Genomic DNA, 15,975 nt, shown 5'->3' with positions numbered 1-15,975 from the left:
ACACATCTCTGAAAAAAGTACCATTTTGAGGGCATTTCGAAGGCAATTTGTTCCGTGTCCCTTGTCTTCATTGAAAAACTTATGCTTGAAAACAATTGGTATCAATGAATCTCACTTCAAGGTTTTCCTGAATTTCAATCGCCCTTCTGTGCCAGGTCTCCGGCGTGAGTGCCGTCCATGTATGTTTAATCTGGTGTTTCGGCTCCCCTTGGAACCTAAAACGTAAGTTGACCTGAGAGGCTTGATGGGATTCCAATTTCACACAAGCCTCCGGGAGAGTCCGGAAAGCATTTTAGAGAATTTTAATTACTATTACAAATGTAGAGGAAAAATTAGTACAGTTAGCATTGCAGATTTATATTCTGAAGACAATAGCCATTTGCGAAGGTTAAGGTGATTTCTTCGCCGTTCATCCCAATGTCGTGTACTTGCAGGTCTTCATCCGGGAACTCATTTCGAACGCGAGTGACGCCTTGGAGAAGCAGCGATATCATTGGCTGACGGCGGATCCGTCTGGCGGCGGGGCGCAGCGACCCCTGGAGATCCACATTGCCACGGACAAGATCAACCGGCAGTTCACCATCCAGGTAAGAGGGTGGGAGGACGTCCCGGCGGTGATTGGCAATCGGGCCGGGTGGGAGAGAAGCAGGCAGCCTGCTGTTTTTTTCCATCCTCGTCTTCATCGGTGAGATTTTTGGCTGTGGGTGACAGCCTCCACCGGAGGGATGGTCCCGAGAGTTGCGTAAAAGCATCCTTACGTGCTTTTGAAACACGTCTGAACTGTATAAATATCAATGCGTTCTCATCCACCCGAAATCGACCCTTACTTCATTAGTAATCGGTGCCGTGTCACACTGTTCATGTTTCTGGGCACCGGAAACTTCCCTGCCAGCTTGTACACGACTAATGCCGTGGCGTCCTTTCACGCGGTACATGGAGCCACGTGACAACCGGAGACGACATATTTGCAGGAGGTTATTCTCTAGCTTGCTAAATTTTTTGTTACTAAAGCAAGGCCATTCCTCTTCCTTGGAGATCAAAATATCCTTACCGCCTTCATTCCAGTTGCTATTTATGTTTTTGTGAAATGGTTGCCCAAATGTCACCTTGTTTGGTATTCGTTCGTGGAACAAATGACATATTTAATCTATTCATTCTACACTGAATCGCTCTAATTTTATTAAAATGATCTCTCATACCGAAGTACGATGGGGGTAATATAATGCAATTTCAACGTCACTGCTAAAGAGACCTCCTTCCAATACATATGCAAGGGCTTCGATCTGTGATTTAACCTTCGCTCCATTCAGTGATTCCCAGCCTAGCTGCTCTTATACGTTGTATTTTGGATACGCGACTAAGTTTATCATTACAATGTTTTACTAATGTAGCTCCTCTACGCTGCTGGCGATCCAATCCGGCAATAAGTCCAACTTCTTGAGATTCCCATATACTAGCAGCATATTGTAAAGGAGGTATAAGCAGGGAAAAAACCATATTTTCTAATTGATATTTAAAAGAAAAAACTTGGCTTTTCTGCATAGAAATTTTTTGAATACGACGTAGGTTTCGTTACGGTATAACATCATCGGGTTCCATTTACCATAACGAAACCTAGGGCACAAGTAAAATTTTCTATGTGGAATAGCAAATTTGTTTATTTTCAATTCCAATATGAAGATTTTCCACCAAGTAAAGCCAGAGACTGTTTCATTTTTCTTTGGCCTTTTCATCACATTTACCAAGTACTCTTCCAATAAATCCTAATTTTTTGTTGACTTGTCCACGTATTCCCCCCTGAGGATGTGTTTCACCCAGGAGATGGATGGATCGGATTGGATGGTGTGTACAACCTTGAGGAAAATGAAGCCTGGCCACTTCTCCTACCATATTAATGAAGTTCTTCGTGCGATTAAATTTTTAGCGCGAGAAGTAAAGAAACTTGACCGTTTTGACCCTTGTTGTAGGAGAATTACCGATAACATTCACACGCCGATGTTTCCTCCCCTTTTCTCTTCCGGAAACCGTTCGCATCATGGCCATCTTTTGCTTATCGTCGTTTCCATCCCCTTTTGAAAAGTGTCGTCCCCCTTCACCCTTTGCCCTCTGCCCTGCCGCTTGGTGCGTCCACCAGTCTTCCCTCCCTCGACGCACGGAGTTAAGCATCTACATAATACCCAGTATGGGCGTGTGGTGGGAGGTGTTGGGTCACCACCCGTGGAAGAGAATAAAATCACTTGCTAAACCAACAAATTCATGCCGATTCACACACACGGAGGCGTAAATATTCACGTGGAAACATTTTTTGCATAGAAAAAATTGCAAAATGCATAGAAAAAATATTCTATAGACCAACATACACATGCCCCTACGAATACGGGGTGTGTTCAGAAAATAACGGGAATTTTTAAATTTCGCGGGTTTTGAGAGTCCGACTTTTAACATATTTATTATGTACGTATACATGCCCCTTAAGTATGATAAAAGTTTCAGATGTATTCGATGTTTATACTTTGTCCGTGTCGGCAGCCGCGTTTAGGTTAGACTTGTCTTTATGAGCTCGGCGATTTTCGTTTATTTAAAAATAAATGGACCAAAGAATTTGGCTCAAGACTTAGTTTCGACGTCATATCCGTAAACCCATGTTTCGTCCCCTGTTATTATAATACGTTTCAGTGATTCTGCATCGTCGTTGACTTCATTTTCATTGACTCCATTGGGTAACTTCCATTCGCTTCCACTGTTCTTGTTCAAAATTCAACAATTTTGGAACAAATTTTGCTGTCACGCGTTTCATACCCAAAACATTCGAAAATATTTCATGGCATGAGCCAATTCCACATGCCAACATCCTCAGCGACTTCTCTGATTATTGTGATTCGGCGATCATTCGCAACCATTTCTTTCACTTTTTCCACGTTTTCAGCGGTTGTTGATGTGCTGGGGCGTTCGTCATCTTCAACGTCTTCACGGCCATCTTGGAAACCCTTATAATACCACTCTTGTCATGTACTCATATAAGACTCACCATAGGCCTTTGCTAATATTTCCTACACTTTGTTACACTTAATTTCATTTATTACGCAAAATCTGATACAAATTTTTTGATCCATTTTTTTTACAAATTACGAAGATGATGACTCGTACTATGAATCCTGATTTTCCGGGGAAAGAAGGAATATTAGCGCCTATCTGTAGTGTAGTCAATCTCCCTTATCTCATTTTCGAGGTCTTGTCTACCTTAATACTTACTTTGGGCCAAGCTTATTCCTTTAGTGTCATAGTTAAACTCGTTTATTCTGCACAGTGCTTAAAATCTTAGTCTTACCTATTCTATTCGAATGTCATGTGGCTCCCAGCTTAATTTTTCTAAAAAGCCTGTCGCAATCGTATTCTTATCGCCGCAATTTTTCACGAATATGGCGGATAAGACTCGATCTAATTTTTTCAGCCGCGCTATCTCCCAAGGATCCCAAATGCATCCCCCCGACCCTCGAACTCTCCTCCTATATCCTTCGTTCTCACCCGCCCTTCCAACTTACTCTTCACTTGCCAATAGCAAGCGGATCGCATTCACCTTTATGTTTAGTTTCCTTGTAATGCAGTTACTCCAAAGTTGCCTTTATATGTTAGGTTTTTTGTCGATAAACCCCTCAATTTTTATGGCGCCTATCAATGATTTGGCCTTTTGAAGGAATTTCAAAGCATTTACTCTAACCCTTATGATTTGCCGTGCAAAAAGAATGTCCAACAGTTGATTATTTTCTGTAGTTAGAGAATCAACCGAGGGTCCAGCTCCTGTGTTCTTTTTCAACCTCAGATTGCATTTTTAGTCCATTGTAAATGAGAAATTCATTCAGTTAGGCTAATTGAAGGCAACGTTGATGTCGAGGACAGTATACGTTATCGAACGAAATGATAACTGATCCCACGAATGCCGATAAAGCCTGTGTTCAAACATTTGTTTATCTTTTTTCATTATGAATATCTGGAAATGCTTCAAACTCCGCGTTCTTCTTAAAACGTGAAACTTTTGAAGCTTACAATTCCTCTTTCCATGTTGAAGAATTCTCAATTCTTTACGAGACATCAAAAATCACCGGTTATTAGTTTCGGGAAATCATCATTAAGTACGCGAGTCTCCAATTGTGCTTACCGCATCGCCCACTTTAAACTCAACTCTTTTTAAACGCCCACTTAGACTCAAACTCTCCAAAACATTTTGAATATATTCCGACTCATCAAGTATACAATTTTCTACATTTGTTCGTAGTAGTAGTCAGAAAATGTGTGCTGATAAGAAAGAGATTTTAATTTGTTGAAATTGTTCAAACAAAGTTGTTGTCATCATTATTAATATTACAAATATACAATATTTACGATTTGATTGGCATATTTTAACATTGGAATCTTGGTCTTTGAGGGATATTTTTCATTATTTGCGCCGCAATGAATAATGAGGGAGTTTCAGTCTACATGCCTATATCCACACGTGCGAGGGAAATTCTTCATCTGTAATAACCCTGCTAATTTAACCGATTTACACTTGGGTGGAAATGTATGAGTTTCGGTACGTGTCACGGCGTTTGGATTTACGTGGGCGCGCGAACAGCATTAGAGAGAGCGGCGGGCGCTGTATGGAGTTGGCGGGAATGGCTTCTCTTAGGCGTCGGCCTTTCACGTCGCCCCCCCCCTCCTCCCTCCCCCTTCGTTAAATTGGCATCCGCGTGAGCCGGCTGCAGTTCCGCCCACCTACACACCTCTCGCCCGTCGTCTGGAAACCTGAAGAGGATTCATATATCTGGCGGTGACCGTGGGAGCAATAAGACGCGCGGGGGCCCTCCCCATCCCCTCCTTCCTCCCACCCACACCTCCCCCGCATTTTCCGAGCCCTTTCGCATCGTGGGAAAATTATCCAGCATTGGTGGGCGTTGCGACAAATATAACTGCACTTTTCGAATGTCCTGGGTTCTCAGAAGCCTGCGTGGACGACCTGTCGGCATTTACTATAGATCCTCATTTTCTTTTTAATTTTAAGTTTAACGTTTTATTTAGTACCCTGCATACCATTAATTGGGTGTGTGGCAGGGGGCGAATGCGCACCAGACTGCTCTTGACCCGAATATGACCCTTCCGCAGTCGGACAATGTTAGTCTGATCCCTTATTTTGGTGGAAAATATGACATCTGTAAATATATCTGTTCTGTACTTAATCTTTCAAATTTTATTGGCGTAATTTCTCCTGACGTAATTCGATTGCGGCAATTGCACATTTTTAACCTCATTGCTAAAGAGACATCCTTCCAAGTATGGCAAGAGGTTTAATCTGTAATTTAACCTTCGCTACGTGAGTGATTCCCAGCCTAGCTGCTCTAATATTTTGGATACGCTACTAAGTTTATTATAACAACGTTTTACAAATCTAGCTCCTCTACGCTGTACTTGGTCCGAATTCGTGAGGATCCCATATACTAGCAACATATTCTAAATAAGGCCTGACCAGCGAAATGTAACATCTCTCTTTAACTATTTCATCACAAGAGTATTCTCACTATTAGAGGTAGGTTTTTGACGCTCCCTTACGACTAAGTATCGCCATCGTATCGCGAGAGCTTCTATTTTTTTGATAATTGCTACATGCAGCCTGTATTTTAAACTTCAGCGTTTGTTTTCCTCTCTCTCTCTCTATGACTTGTTTTCTTCACTCCCTGGCACTTCAACATCTGAAAAACCTCCAATCTATGCTCATTCTCTTATCTAAAAATAAACTAGGTTCCATATCCATGAAGCGTTAGGCTCCATATGAAATTCCTTAATCGACTTTACTTTACACCGATGTGTTGCGTCACTGTCATCGATTCTCTTCATTTTGTAAATGCTCCTTTGCATACGAATTTATTTTTGTAACAGCGACACCACTTGCGTTCAAAATGATGTCCAAATGCTGTCGAAACTTGGGCTCCATCATAGTGGAACAAAAAATATCTAAGTTGTATGGTTGCATTATTTATTGAATGAGAAAGCATTGGTATAGAGTGTATGAATATTGTCATATCAAATTTTATCAAAAAATCGCGCTTGACGGGATGAAGTGACTGTTGGTGGTGCCAATCAATGGTCGAGGTTATCGATGAATAATACGTAATGTTGTCACTGCGGGTACAGGATGCGTCCGGAAAGTAAGGTCATTATTTTTATTTATTCAATTATATGTGGGTCCCTTTTCCGGCTGCCTTAATCTGAAGGAAGAAAAAGATGTCAGCTGGAGTGATGTCAGTGACTATACCAGGTGCAGCGTTGGCACCTGGTGTTTGTTCAGGAACTCGTGGACTCGTAGCGCGTTGTGGCAAGGCACGTTGTCGTGATGGAGTTGCCAGGTAGCGGAGATGTCTTTTCTCGTCCCGATGACCCTTTTTCGGAGTCTTTCCAGCATATCCTTGTAGTTGGCAGCGTTACCTACTGTCCTTAAGGAACAAACTACTTATGGATCACTCCTTATTGTCGAAAAGGACAATGAGCTTGTTTTCACTTTTGATTTGCTCATTCTTGCCTTTGTGGGCTTGGGTGACTGGTCGGTGTGCCACCCAGAGCTTTGGCGTTTTGCTTCTGGGTCCTATGAAACAACCCGGAATTAATTAGCAGTGATGGCGTCCAAATAATCAGGTTCATTTTCAATGCGTTGCAAAAGGTCACTTGAAATTTCCCCTGGCCCGGCCTCTCCCACAGCTTGGAGAGCACTAAGAACGGTTTCGCGGTAAAGCCCCCCCTCCCACCTACTCCAAGTTGTTCGATCCCACTGCGACCAATGGGAGCGGCGCGGGAAATTCAATTGCATTACTTTATGAACGCACCCTGTTTATTTTCGTGTTAGTTTGCAGTCTCTTTTTCTTCTTAAAATCGGATTTGTATTTGTTCTTAACATCGAGTTCCCGTCGCTCTTAGCCAGATTTATCTCCAAGACACCAAAACAGATGCGATGCGCATTCCATAAGACGTTGTAATGGGATTGCTCGATTTGAATTACGGCGCACTTGGGTACACACTGCTGTGGGAGAGATGCTAAATGATTAAGAAAGTGACTTGTCCTTGATGAGGAAATTCACTTCTATGTTTTCATGCAAAGAGAATTTCGGCAATTTCATGTCATATAAATACATTTATAACAAACTAATTTTTTCTAATTTAAACATTACTAAATTTTTGGTTTTTTTTAACTGTTCTTTACTTTTCTTTTTATAAACCTTGTCAATTGAGTATAGTTTTGTCAAAAGTGAGCAAAGCAAAAGTTTCCTCCATACTAATGCAGCAATCATGGGTTTATTATTTTGTGAGTTTAGCATAGACTCATTTGGCGAATGCCGATATTTGGGCTCTGTTCCGGGGCGGAGGGGGGGGGAACACGATAGAAATGTCTGCGAATCTGCATCGAAGGAAGCTGGCTTAAATAATTGCGGATTATTGTGTAAAGTTACAATTGGAAAGCCAGGATGTGGTTATCATTAAATGTTGATGTTAAGGGGAGATATTGTTTCGCGTTAATTACGCTCCACCTTTAATATGCGTCGGGTTTTTGGCAACCCGTTGAGCTGCATAGTTCATTTTAATGACACGCGAGACACAGGGAGAAGTCGCCCGCTTTGTCAAAATTCATTATGAACGAGCAGAAAGCGTCTCTCCTTTATCCGGGGTTTGGATCAAGTGGAGGCACGAAGATCAATTACTAGGAATACTTAAACTAATATTTAAATTCAAATATTACCTATAAGTTTATCGCTGGTGTATAGGGAATGGCTCAAATAAAATGTAATTATAATTAAATTAGAAGGTGAAACCTTGACGAGAAATTTGAGGAAATGTCACTATTTCAAATTCTTAAAATATAATCTTACGAAATGCTAATGATCACTAATTTTGCCAATGCATGTGGCCTAAAACTTCCAGCTTGCACGCCATCTGCAGGGTTAGATGTAGATATGAAATTTATTGAATTATGTGTGTGTGTGGGAATATATATATATATATATATATATATATATATATATACACACACACACACCCTATATATATATATATATATATATACACACACACACCCTATATATATATATAAACCATAAACACAGTAATCAACCCGAAGGTCGGTTTAGTTGGTAGAGTTCACCCAGTACTAAGCCCTAAGCCGGCGTATGGAATGCACACATCAGGGTAGGGGGGGCAGTTCCTTTCCCTGTGCCGGTTATGGTTTCCCAGGAAGACCTGGTACCCGAAAAATCACTTCAGCTTGGGTGGAGCTGCAGGTGCCCAGAGTGCCTAGCCCGGGAATCGAACCGGCCAGTAGTCCAACGCTCTACCCCCTGGACTACCGCGACCCAGTCTGTAGAAATATAATGTTGAGAATAAAATTTCAGCTAAAATGCCAAATTACAAAACACGTCTCATGATCAGTGGACATTTTTTTAGAAGCGAGTGGTTGTAGAGTGGGAGAAAAGTAAAGGACCTGAGGAATCTCTTAATATCCTCCTAAGTCCAGATGGAATCTATCCTGGTGAACAGTGCAATGCTAATCGTTCGTAATATTTCTCTTATTATTCTTTTCTCCATTTAATAAATCAGAAACTATCGAAATTCGACGTGTATGTCAATGCGTGAATTTCCAAGTCATTTTATCCGGTAGTAGTTAAGTCATGGGTGATATTTCAGCGTGCTGCCGAATATATACGTGTCACTCAGTTGATGTGCTCACATTTCGGTGTATATTACTGAAACATTTTTGATAAAAGGGTTGTTAGGTGTTATGATGCTAACTGAATGATTTCCCATCGAAGTCACGTGATTTAATTCTTTATTTTCTTGACCCGTGGACGCATGGGAGGCTCGAGGCATGCGGCCCGTTAAGATGCGGCTGAAGCGATAGATTTCTGGGCTGTGATGCGATAGAAATTGACGTGAAAGGTTCTGCATCATGATCAGGGGGCGTTTGTAGTGTCCTTGGCATGGGCTTGATTATGAATGATCGGGCCTTGAAGCATGCGAGGAAAATGTGAGTTAAGCGTCCCCGGAATGTGCTGGGTTATCATTGAAGTTGTTTTGTTGCATTGGGTTGTATTTGTGTAGCTGTGAATGTCAATGATCAGAAGATTTGAGAGAAAGGTTCTGAGCGAACGTGGCCCCGTTGAAGGAATAATAGCATGTGGTGAAATTCAGAGGAACTGTCGAGAGGTGTCGCGGCAGTAACTTTCACCCGGTGCACACAATGTGCGCTAATTTCACGATGCAAATTGAGTGGGAATCGAACCGGGATCCCTCGGTGTCTGGCGCCGCCTGCCTCAGCCAGTTGAGCTCCCTGGTCGTCTTTGCTACCGTGAATGGCATCGGTAGAAATGCAACCGCCATGAATCCGTAGAGAGATTGATGGGCGAAGGAAGATTTCGAAAGCGAAAAACGGAGAAAACTCCTTTTCTCCCCCAGCTGCCACGCATCGATTCTGGAATCGATGCGTGGGAGCCTCGGAAACGGAGCGTCTTGCTACCCCACCCCCACATCCCATTCCCCCCTCCAAACGAGCGTTGTTTCACGGACGGCTCTGGGTGTAGAATTAATTCTGCGGCCGGTCGATAATCTTCTAATCTCTCACTGCGCGCCCCCTCCTCCCGTTCGGGACGCCTGCGACGACGCTATTACGCTGCCCTCGGCCCAGTGCAACGCGAGGCGGGGCGTCACCCCCCTTTGCTTTGTTCGCCCCCACCCGCCCTTATAGATCGCATTTTCAAGGGCGTCATCCCTCCTCTTTCACTCGCCCCCTTGTTGTGGCTGAGCGATGATTAAAAGATGAATTCGGATGACTTCCCGCGCAAGGCTTTATTACAATCCGCATTCTATCTATCAAAAGTAATTATGGGCAGTCCTAAACGACTACGGCCATGCTACGTGCCACCAGAACTAACTTCCTCTATCTTTGCCCTGCATTGTTTCTTCCTTCAGTTATTCATGTATCCTACTTGACCTCATGATGCCTGAAATGCCCATGTCTTCCTTCCACTTACCCTATTACCCTGTGTTCTACCCTGCAGTGCAGTCCGCAACATCCCACTGCATTTCTGTATTTCCTCAACCCATCTCTCTGTCAAATTCAACAATCATTGAACTTTTTGTTATATTTCTTACCTTTTTTGATTAAAAAAGCCACACATGATACCTCTCTCGATAAAGAAATACCCAAAACGCCAAAGTAACTCTACACAAATACAGTACTTCATTTGACCTACACCAATACTATCTATTTGCATTATTAATATGGTCTAAATCGTTATACTAAATTCATCATAGCAAGTTTGAATTAATTGAGTAGTTTCAGCCGTGATGTAGTGGAACCTGATGATGATGATGTAATACGTCGAAACCCGGTCGTAAAATAAATTTTATCAAGTGGAAAAGTACTAACATCAGTTATCCATTAAGTTTCAATTACTTCAAGTACCAGGAAACTTAAATTAAATTACTATTGAATGAATCAATGAAAAAGCAAATCTAAATCTCCATTAACTTAGCATAATCATAACATTTATCGTGTGTTTTCATCACAAATGGTACTTAACCCTTTCCTCATCCTCTTTCGCCTTTTGCTCGTTTATGCCAATCCATCCATTAGGCTAAGTTTGAAGTGAAAGCCGAGGGTGTACTCATGGCGAGTTTTCGATTTGTTTTCCTTTTCTATTTTCAAATGTTTTCACTTACTTTTGGTGCGACGGTGATAATATTTCGTGCGTACATATTTGTTGAGTTGCTCTTAGAGCAGGCGAAAAAGTTCATTTTTTCAAAGCGCGCAGTGTGATAAATTAATATAATGCTGTCGTTCAAGCGACCGACGGGTGAGGGGTCCCCATTGGCGGACGGCATGTGACCACAACTCGCGTGTAGATTGCCAAAGCTGGGGAGGACATCCATGAGTGGCCGAATAAAGCCTTGTGTCAAAGCCGTTCGAGGCGTTTGTCCCCGAGAATGACAGTTTACCTGACGCCCCAGCTAAATTTAACTCAGTCGATGGCGATATCCCGGGGGTTGCGGCCCGACAGTGTTGGGAGGGTGGTCGTCGCATCCCCCTTCCGAGCGAAGATTGCAGGGCGGCAGTGATGGTCGGTCGATCGTCGCTATTCTTGAAATGTTTAAATCAGTGGCTACTCTAGAAATACAGGGATTGAATTTTCTCCCGCCGCTCCTATTGGTCGGAGCGAGATCAAACCACATGTAGTATTAGGTGAAGGGGACGCCAAGCTTTGCCGCGAAAGCGGTCACAGTGCTCTCCAGGCTGTGGAAACGGCAGGACGTCAGTTATTTTAAACCTCTGCGCGCCGACCGTTTCACGAAAAAAAGGAATCTACGATCGAGCAACGTTACGCGATTACTAGTTTTGTGCTAAACTGAAAACATATCACTCGAGGAGACAAACAAAATGATTCGTGATGCTTACGGGGTCTCTGCTCTATCCGACTCACAATTTTCGAGGTGGTTAAAGGCCTTTAGAGAGATATATAGAGGGATTTATCTGGGCGACATTGAGACCTAAGGGCCCCTTCTTCCCTTGAGCCTCTTTAAGGAGGGCTGGGAAGAGGTTTACGACAAACAACGCTCTGGGCGGTTGTAAACCAGCTAAATCAACGAAAATATGACTCCATTTCGACAATTGTTGGACTCTGAACGTCGATTGAGTATCAAAATGGTTGACAATGACCTGAACTTGTCGTCTATTGTTGTGTTTCGCATTGTTACTGGAGATTTAGCGATGAGGAAAGTGTGCGCCAAGCTCGTGCCCAAGGTGTTTGCCGCGACGTGCTACGAGTGCGCGAGTTCCAGTTCCTGATGACGAAATGAGTCAAGGGGTCCGCAGTTTAATCTCCCATCCGAAGGACGGGAGGTTAAACGGTTCGCTCGAAATGCTCTCCAGAAAGCACCTCAAGCAGGGATCGAAATACCACTGAAAAATAACTGCCGCCTCCGATATTCGAACCCAGGCCCTTTGGGTGGGAAATCTGTTCGTTAACTACCACAGCATCCCGGTCCCCTAACGTATGCGTGCCGCGGAACTATCACTGGGCACATAATTCCTGAAATTTTCGCGAATTACGTCGAAAATATGATTGTTGATTTTGACGGTTGAAGTGGTGGTAGGAGTCCTGGGTTGCTTACTAATCGCCATGCAGATAGAGTCCGAAGTAGAGATGTACAATGGTGGTAAATATTAATGCAATGCTTTCAAAACTCATTGGAGTCCGAATGCGGAGTCCTCGCGAACTAAAAGGAGCAGATCACGTGAAAACTGGCTCGCATCAGTGGTAATGTGAAATATTGAAACTGCATATGAAAATCGCCCTATCTAATGCCAAAAGAACTCTGTGTCAGTATCTCGGACTGTAAATCTTTTGCGCATCATTTTGCAATGGTAATCCACTGCGATTCTCACCACCAACTTCCACGAGGGAAGAGATATTCTTTTATCCAAATCTGACGGACCAGGTGCATGCCCGCGCAGCGCTGTAATCTCTTTTTACGTGTCGCAGATTTATTGCACTTGCATGCTCTAAATCGTGGCAGGGTGTAATGTTGGCGTTCCAGGGATCTGCTCGCGATTCCTCAGCTTCATACCGATCGAATTTCGTTGACATCGAAGTAACACTCTGCAGCGCAAAAACAGCGTCTAGCAGGGGCTGTTAAGACGCCATTCATGAAAATGAATCAGCAATCTTAAAAAAAATGATGCAAGGATAATACCATGATAATGTAATCTATCATCAAAATAATTATTAAAATTTCAGAAAATATTTTGCACATTGTTAATTCCCCCTAAAAAAATTTTTGTGTGAGAATACGAGTTACTTTATTCCTCATATGCTAGATTGCATAAAAAGAGTCTCTTGGATTGGCCAAAATGAATGCATGTTTGATAGTTCGCAAAATATGACATGGGAAATATAAAAAATCATAAACACGGTAATTAACCCGAAGAACGGTTTGGTTTGTGATGGCAGAGTTCGTCCCTCCTATGAGTTACTGCAATGTACGGCTTCCTGTGACAAGAGAAATGAACAGTAATAACTGTAATTGACGACTTTATGTGCATAAGGATCAAGTAATATATGCAAAACAAATGTAATCCCTATATCTCGGTTATTTATTGGTAGTAATTACTTGAAAAACGGTACCCCACACATAAAACTCCTCCAATACTGTGCGAATGAACTCATGCGTATGTCCAACTATGAATGGTGGACCTTCATCGAAGTTACCTTCACCGAAATTCGGTGATGGGATTATGGGAAGTATAGAGGGAATGCGCGGAGATGAGGGACATCACTGCATAAGCATTCCCTTCGCCTCTAGAATTCGCGAGTTGAGATTTGCGACTCTCCAACACTTGGGCCACTATCACCACTTGGTCAATTTCTACAGATGAGCCAGTCCAATGTCATTTGACTTCGCCAGTTTCAAACAAATCCCGCAGTGCTGCACTGTGTTTTCGTAATACAGGTAATTTTCATAACTACAATATTGGGTGCCAATTTCTCTGAAAGGAGCTCAAAGCCCCAACAGATCGTGGATGTCTGCAGCGGGACCACTGCCATTACTGCAGCTGCTCCCCCTTCCCTTCTTCTCTGACATCACTTACTCGGCCGCTTCTTTCTGCGAATCCTGATGAAGATCTTTCCACATCTAATGAAATAGGTAGCGAAATAATTCCTGGCGACTTTCACTAATCTCTCAAAATTCTCGAGTGAAGCAAACACGAGGCGAAATGGCAGGACCAAAGTTCACGCTAAAGAATACCGTATAATTAGTAAGCGGAGAAAGTTGTGAAGAAATGAGAGCTTTGATGGCGACGCCACGTCGTTCACGTGTCGCGCGCCTTGATACTCGGTCGTAAGAACGTCTTCCCCGCCTTCAGTCTCGCCTCACCCGCCCGTCCGCCAGCTCGCCTTCGCCGGGGTCGTGCTTTAGGCGTGCAGGTAAAAATGTTTAGTCTGCCAGCCAAAGACTGCTAGTAGGTTGAAAAACGTTCACCCACGGGAAATATTTCATCATAATGGTATGCAGCACTTCATTGATTTGGATGTGAAAATGCATGGATCTTAAATTATCATAATGTAGGAGATAGATTCCAAGACAGATAGGTACAAATACTCATTCTTTCCCCGAACAATCAGAAATCATAATAGCAAGAAACCGAAGTCACTTTAGAAATATTAAAAACGTTGAATTTACAAGTCGGAACAAAATTAAACACTATAGAGAAGTTAGGTATACTTTCAGGTGCATGTGTATGTTAGTTGGTAGTTTGAGTGTTTGCATGTGTGTGGGGTGTAAGTGTTCATGCATGAATGTATGCCATGTTTTTTTTATTAATGATTTTGTGGTTATTGCATGCGGTTTTTTTTTTCTTTTTCTTTTCTAAATTACGGGTGGTGTCCTAGCACCCCCCGCCACACGCCCTTGCGGCGGCTTGCGGGGTATTAAGTAGATGTAGATGTAATGAACATTCTGTACTGATGTAACCTGATTTCAATTCTGATACCGACTTTATCTGTTCACAAACTACAACTACGGGGTGCGTAAACATAACTTCTTCTTCTAAGGGGCTTTGCCTAATAAAAAAAGGAAGTGATGTTGGGGCCCCCTGTGCTTCTATGCTCGAGGAATTAGAAGTAGGAAACGTCTAAGGCGTCTCGAGGTTGTAACCGCCCGGAATCGTCACATCGTTTTTTCTCAAGGCTAAGATCTGAATTGAATGCAGGGGAAACTTTTGAATAGCAAAATGAGCAAAAAGATAGAAAATAGGCGAGGTGCTGAAGGCCCAAGTCCACACCCTCGGTCAACATTAAGGCGGCAGTAGTCGTTTGAAAAAGTGGACGCTTCCTAAGTTTTTGAATTTATTACTTTCCAATTTAAGTGCGACTGTTTAAAATAACCGACGTTTCGCTTCTCTTGTGTGGACCTTCATGAGAGGAATCGTCACGGTTATTCCTAAAAATGAACATTTGAATGAATCCTAAAATGTGAGGTGTAATGTTTGTTGCTGTGAGCAATTGTTCTTTTGTTCTATTACGGAGCGGCATCGAGTGGCATTAATCCCTTCATCGCTGACGCGCTTTGAAACTGGAGGTTTACACTCATTGTCATCCCGTGAGCGTCACTTCACGTATCCTAGCTGAAGATGCGTCCCAGTATTTCTATCAAAACGTAAACAGTTGTAGCAATGATTGAGGCCTACCTCAATATTGATGGCACATGGTGTTCCTCTGTTTTTGCCATTGAAACAGAGAAGTTAGTAATTTAAATGATTTCTATTAATAACCCGTGAGAAGAACGGGCATCTACATATTTCCCAAGTAAAAAACAGCCTATTTGGCGATCAAATCAAACTCAGCTGCGTGTCTATTAATTGTTAGTTATCAAGGTATTCGAGGGAGTCGGAACGGGGGGGTGAAATTTCTTAAATCATTACTATGATCATTAAAATACTCCTGGCGCATCGTTTTGATTTAGTGTACCAGACATTATTCCCTGTTCAGGAACAAGAAATGTAATTAGTTGCCGGCATGAAAGGAAAAAAAACGTCGCAAGTGTATAATGAAGAAATTGAGCAGAGGAATGCGTGAATCACATCAGGATTATTAAAATATTTTGGTGCCAAAACAATTGTTGGCGACTCCAAAATTATTTTTCTTCCGCACATTTTAGCATTTACGTTTATTCGGCTTCCAATCTAATCGATATGTTTTGTGAAAGTATCTTAAATCACCCTCACGTGATTGTAATGGTATCAAAGGATATGCCCCCACACCTTCAAAGAATTTTCATGCCTATTGTCACCGCCACATAGTTGCAGACATCCCCCCCCTTTCCCCTCCTCCTCACCGCGTCTATTACGCCGAATGGTGGTATCCCTCTCCAAATTGCTCATAATCCTTCTCCCGTCGCCTCGGT

General features: G+C 42.6%; 1 protein-coding gene across 1 annotated transcript in view; it reads left to right on the top strand.

The window, feature by feature from the left end:
* Trap1 (TNF receptor associated protein 1) overlaps window positions 1-15,975 on the top strand; it is a 531,360-nt gene that overhangs the window by 251,365 nt on the left and 264,020 nt on the right. The window contains exon 4 of the mRNA XM_071596655.1: window positions 435-587. Coding sequence (XP_071452756.1) covers window positions 435-587 — 153 coding nt within the window. The remainder of the gene's footprint in view (window positions 1-434; window positions 588-15,975) is intronic.

This window comes from Hetaerina americana, unplaced genomic scaffold (genome assembly GCF_022747635.1).
Source record: "Hetaerina americana unplaced genomic scaffold, ioHetAmer1.1.p SCAF_8, whole genome shotgun sequence".
Classification (NCBI taxonomy): domain Eukaryota; kingdom Metazoa; phylum Arthropoda; class Insecta; order Odonata; family Calopterygidae; genus Hetaerina; species Hetaerina americana.
This window is presented reverse-complemented; position numbering and strand designations above follow the sequence as displayed.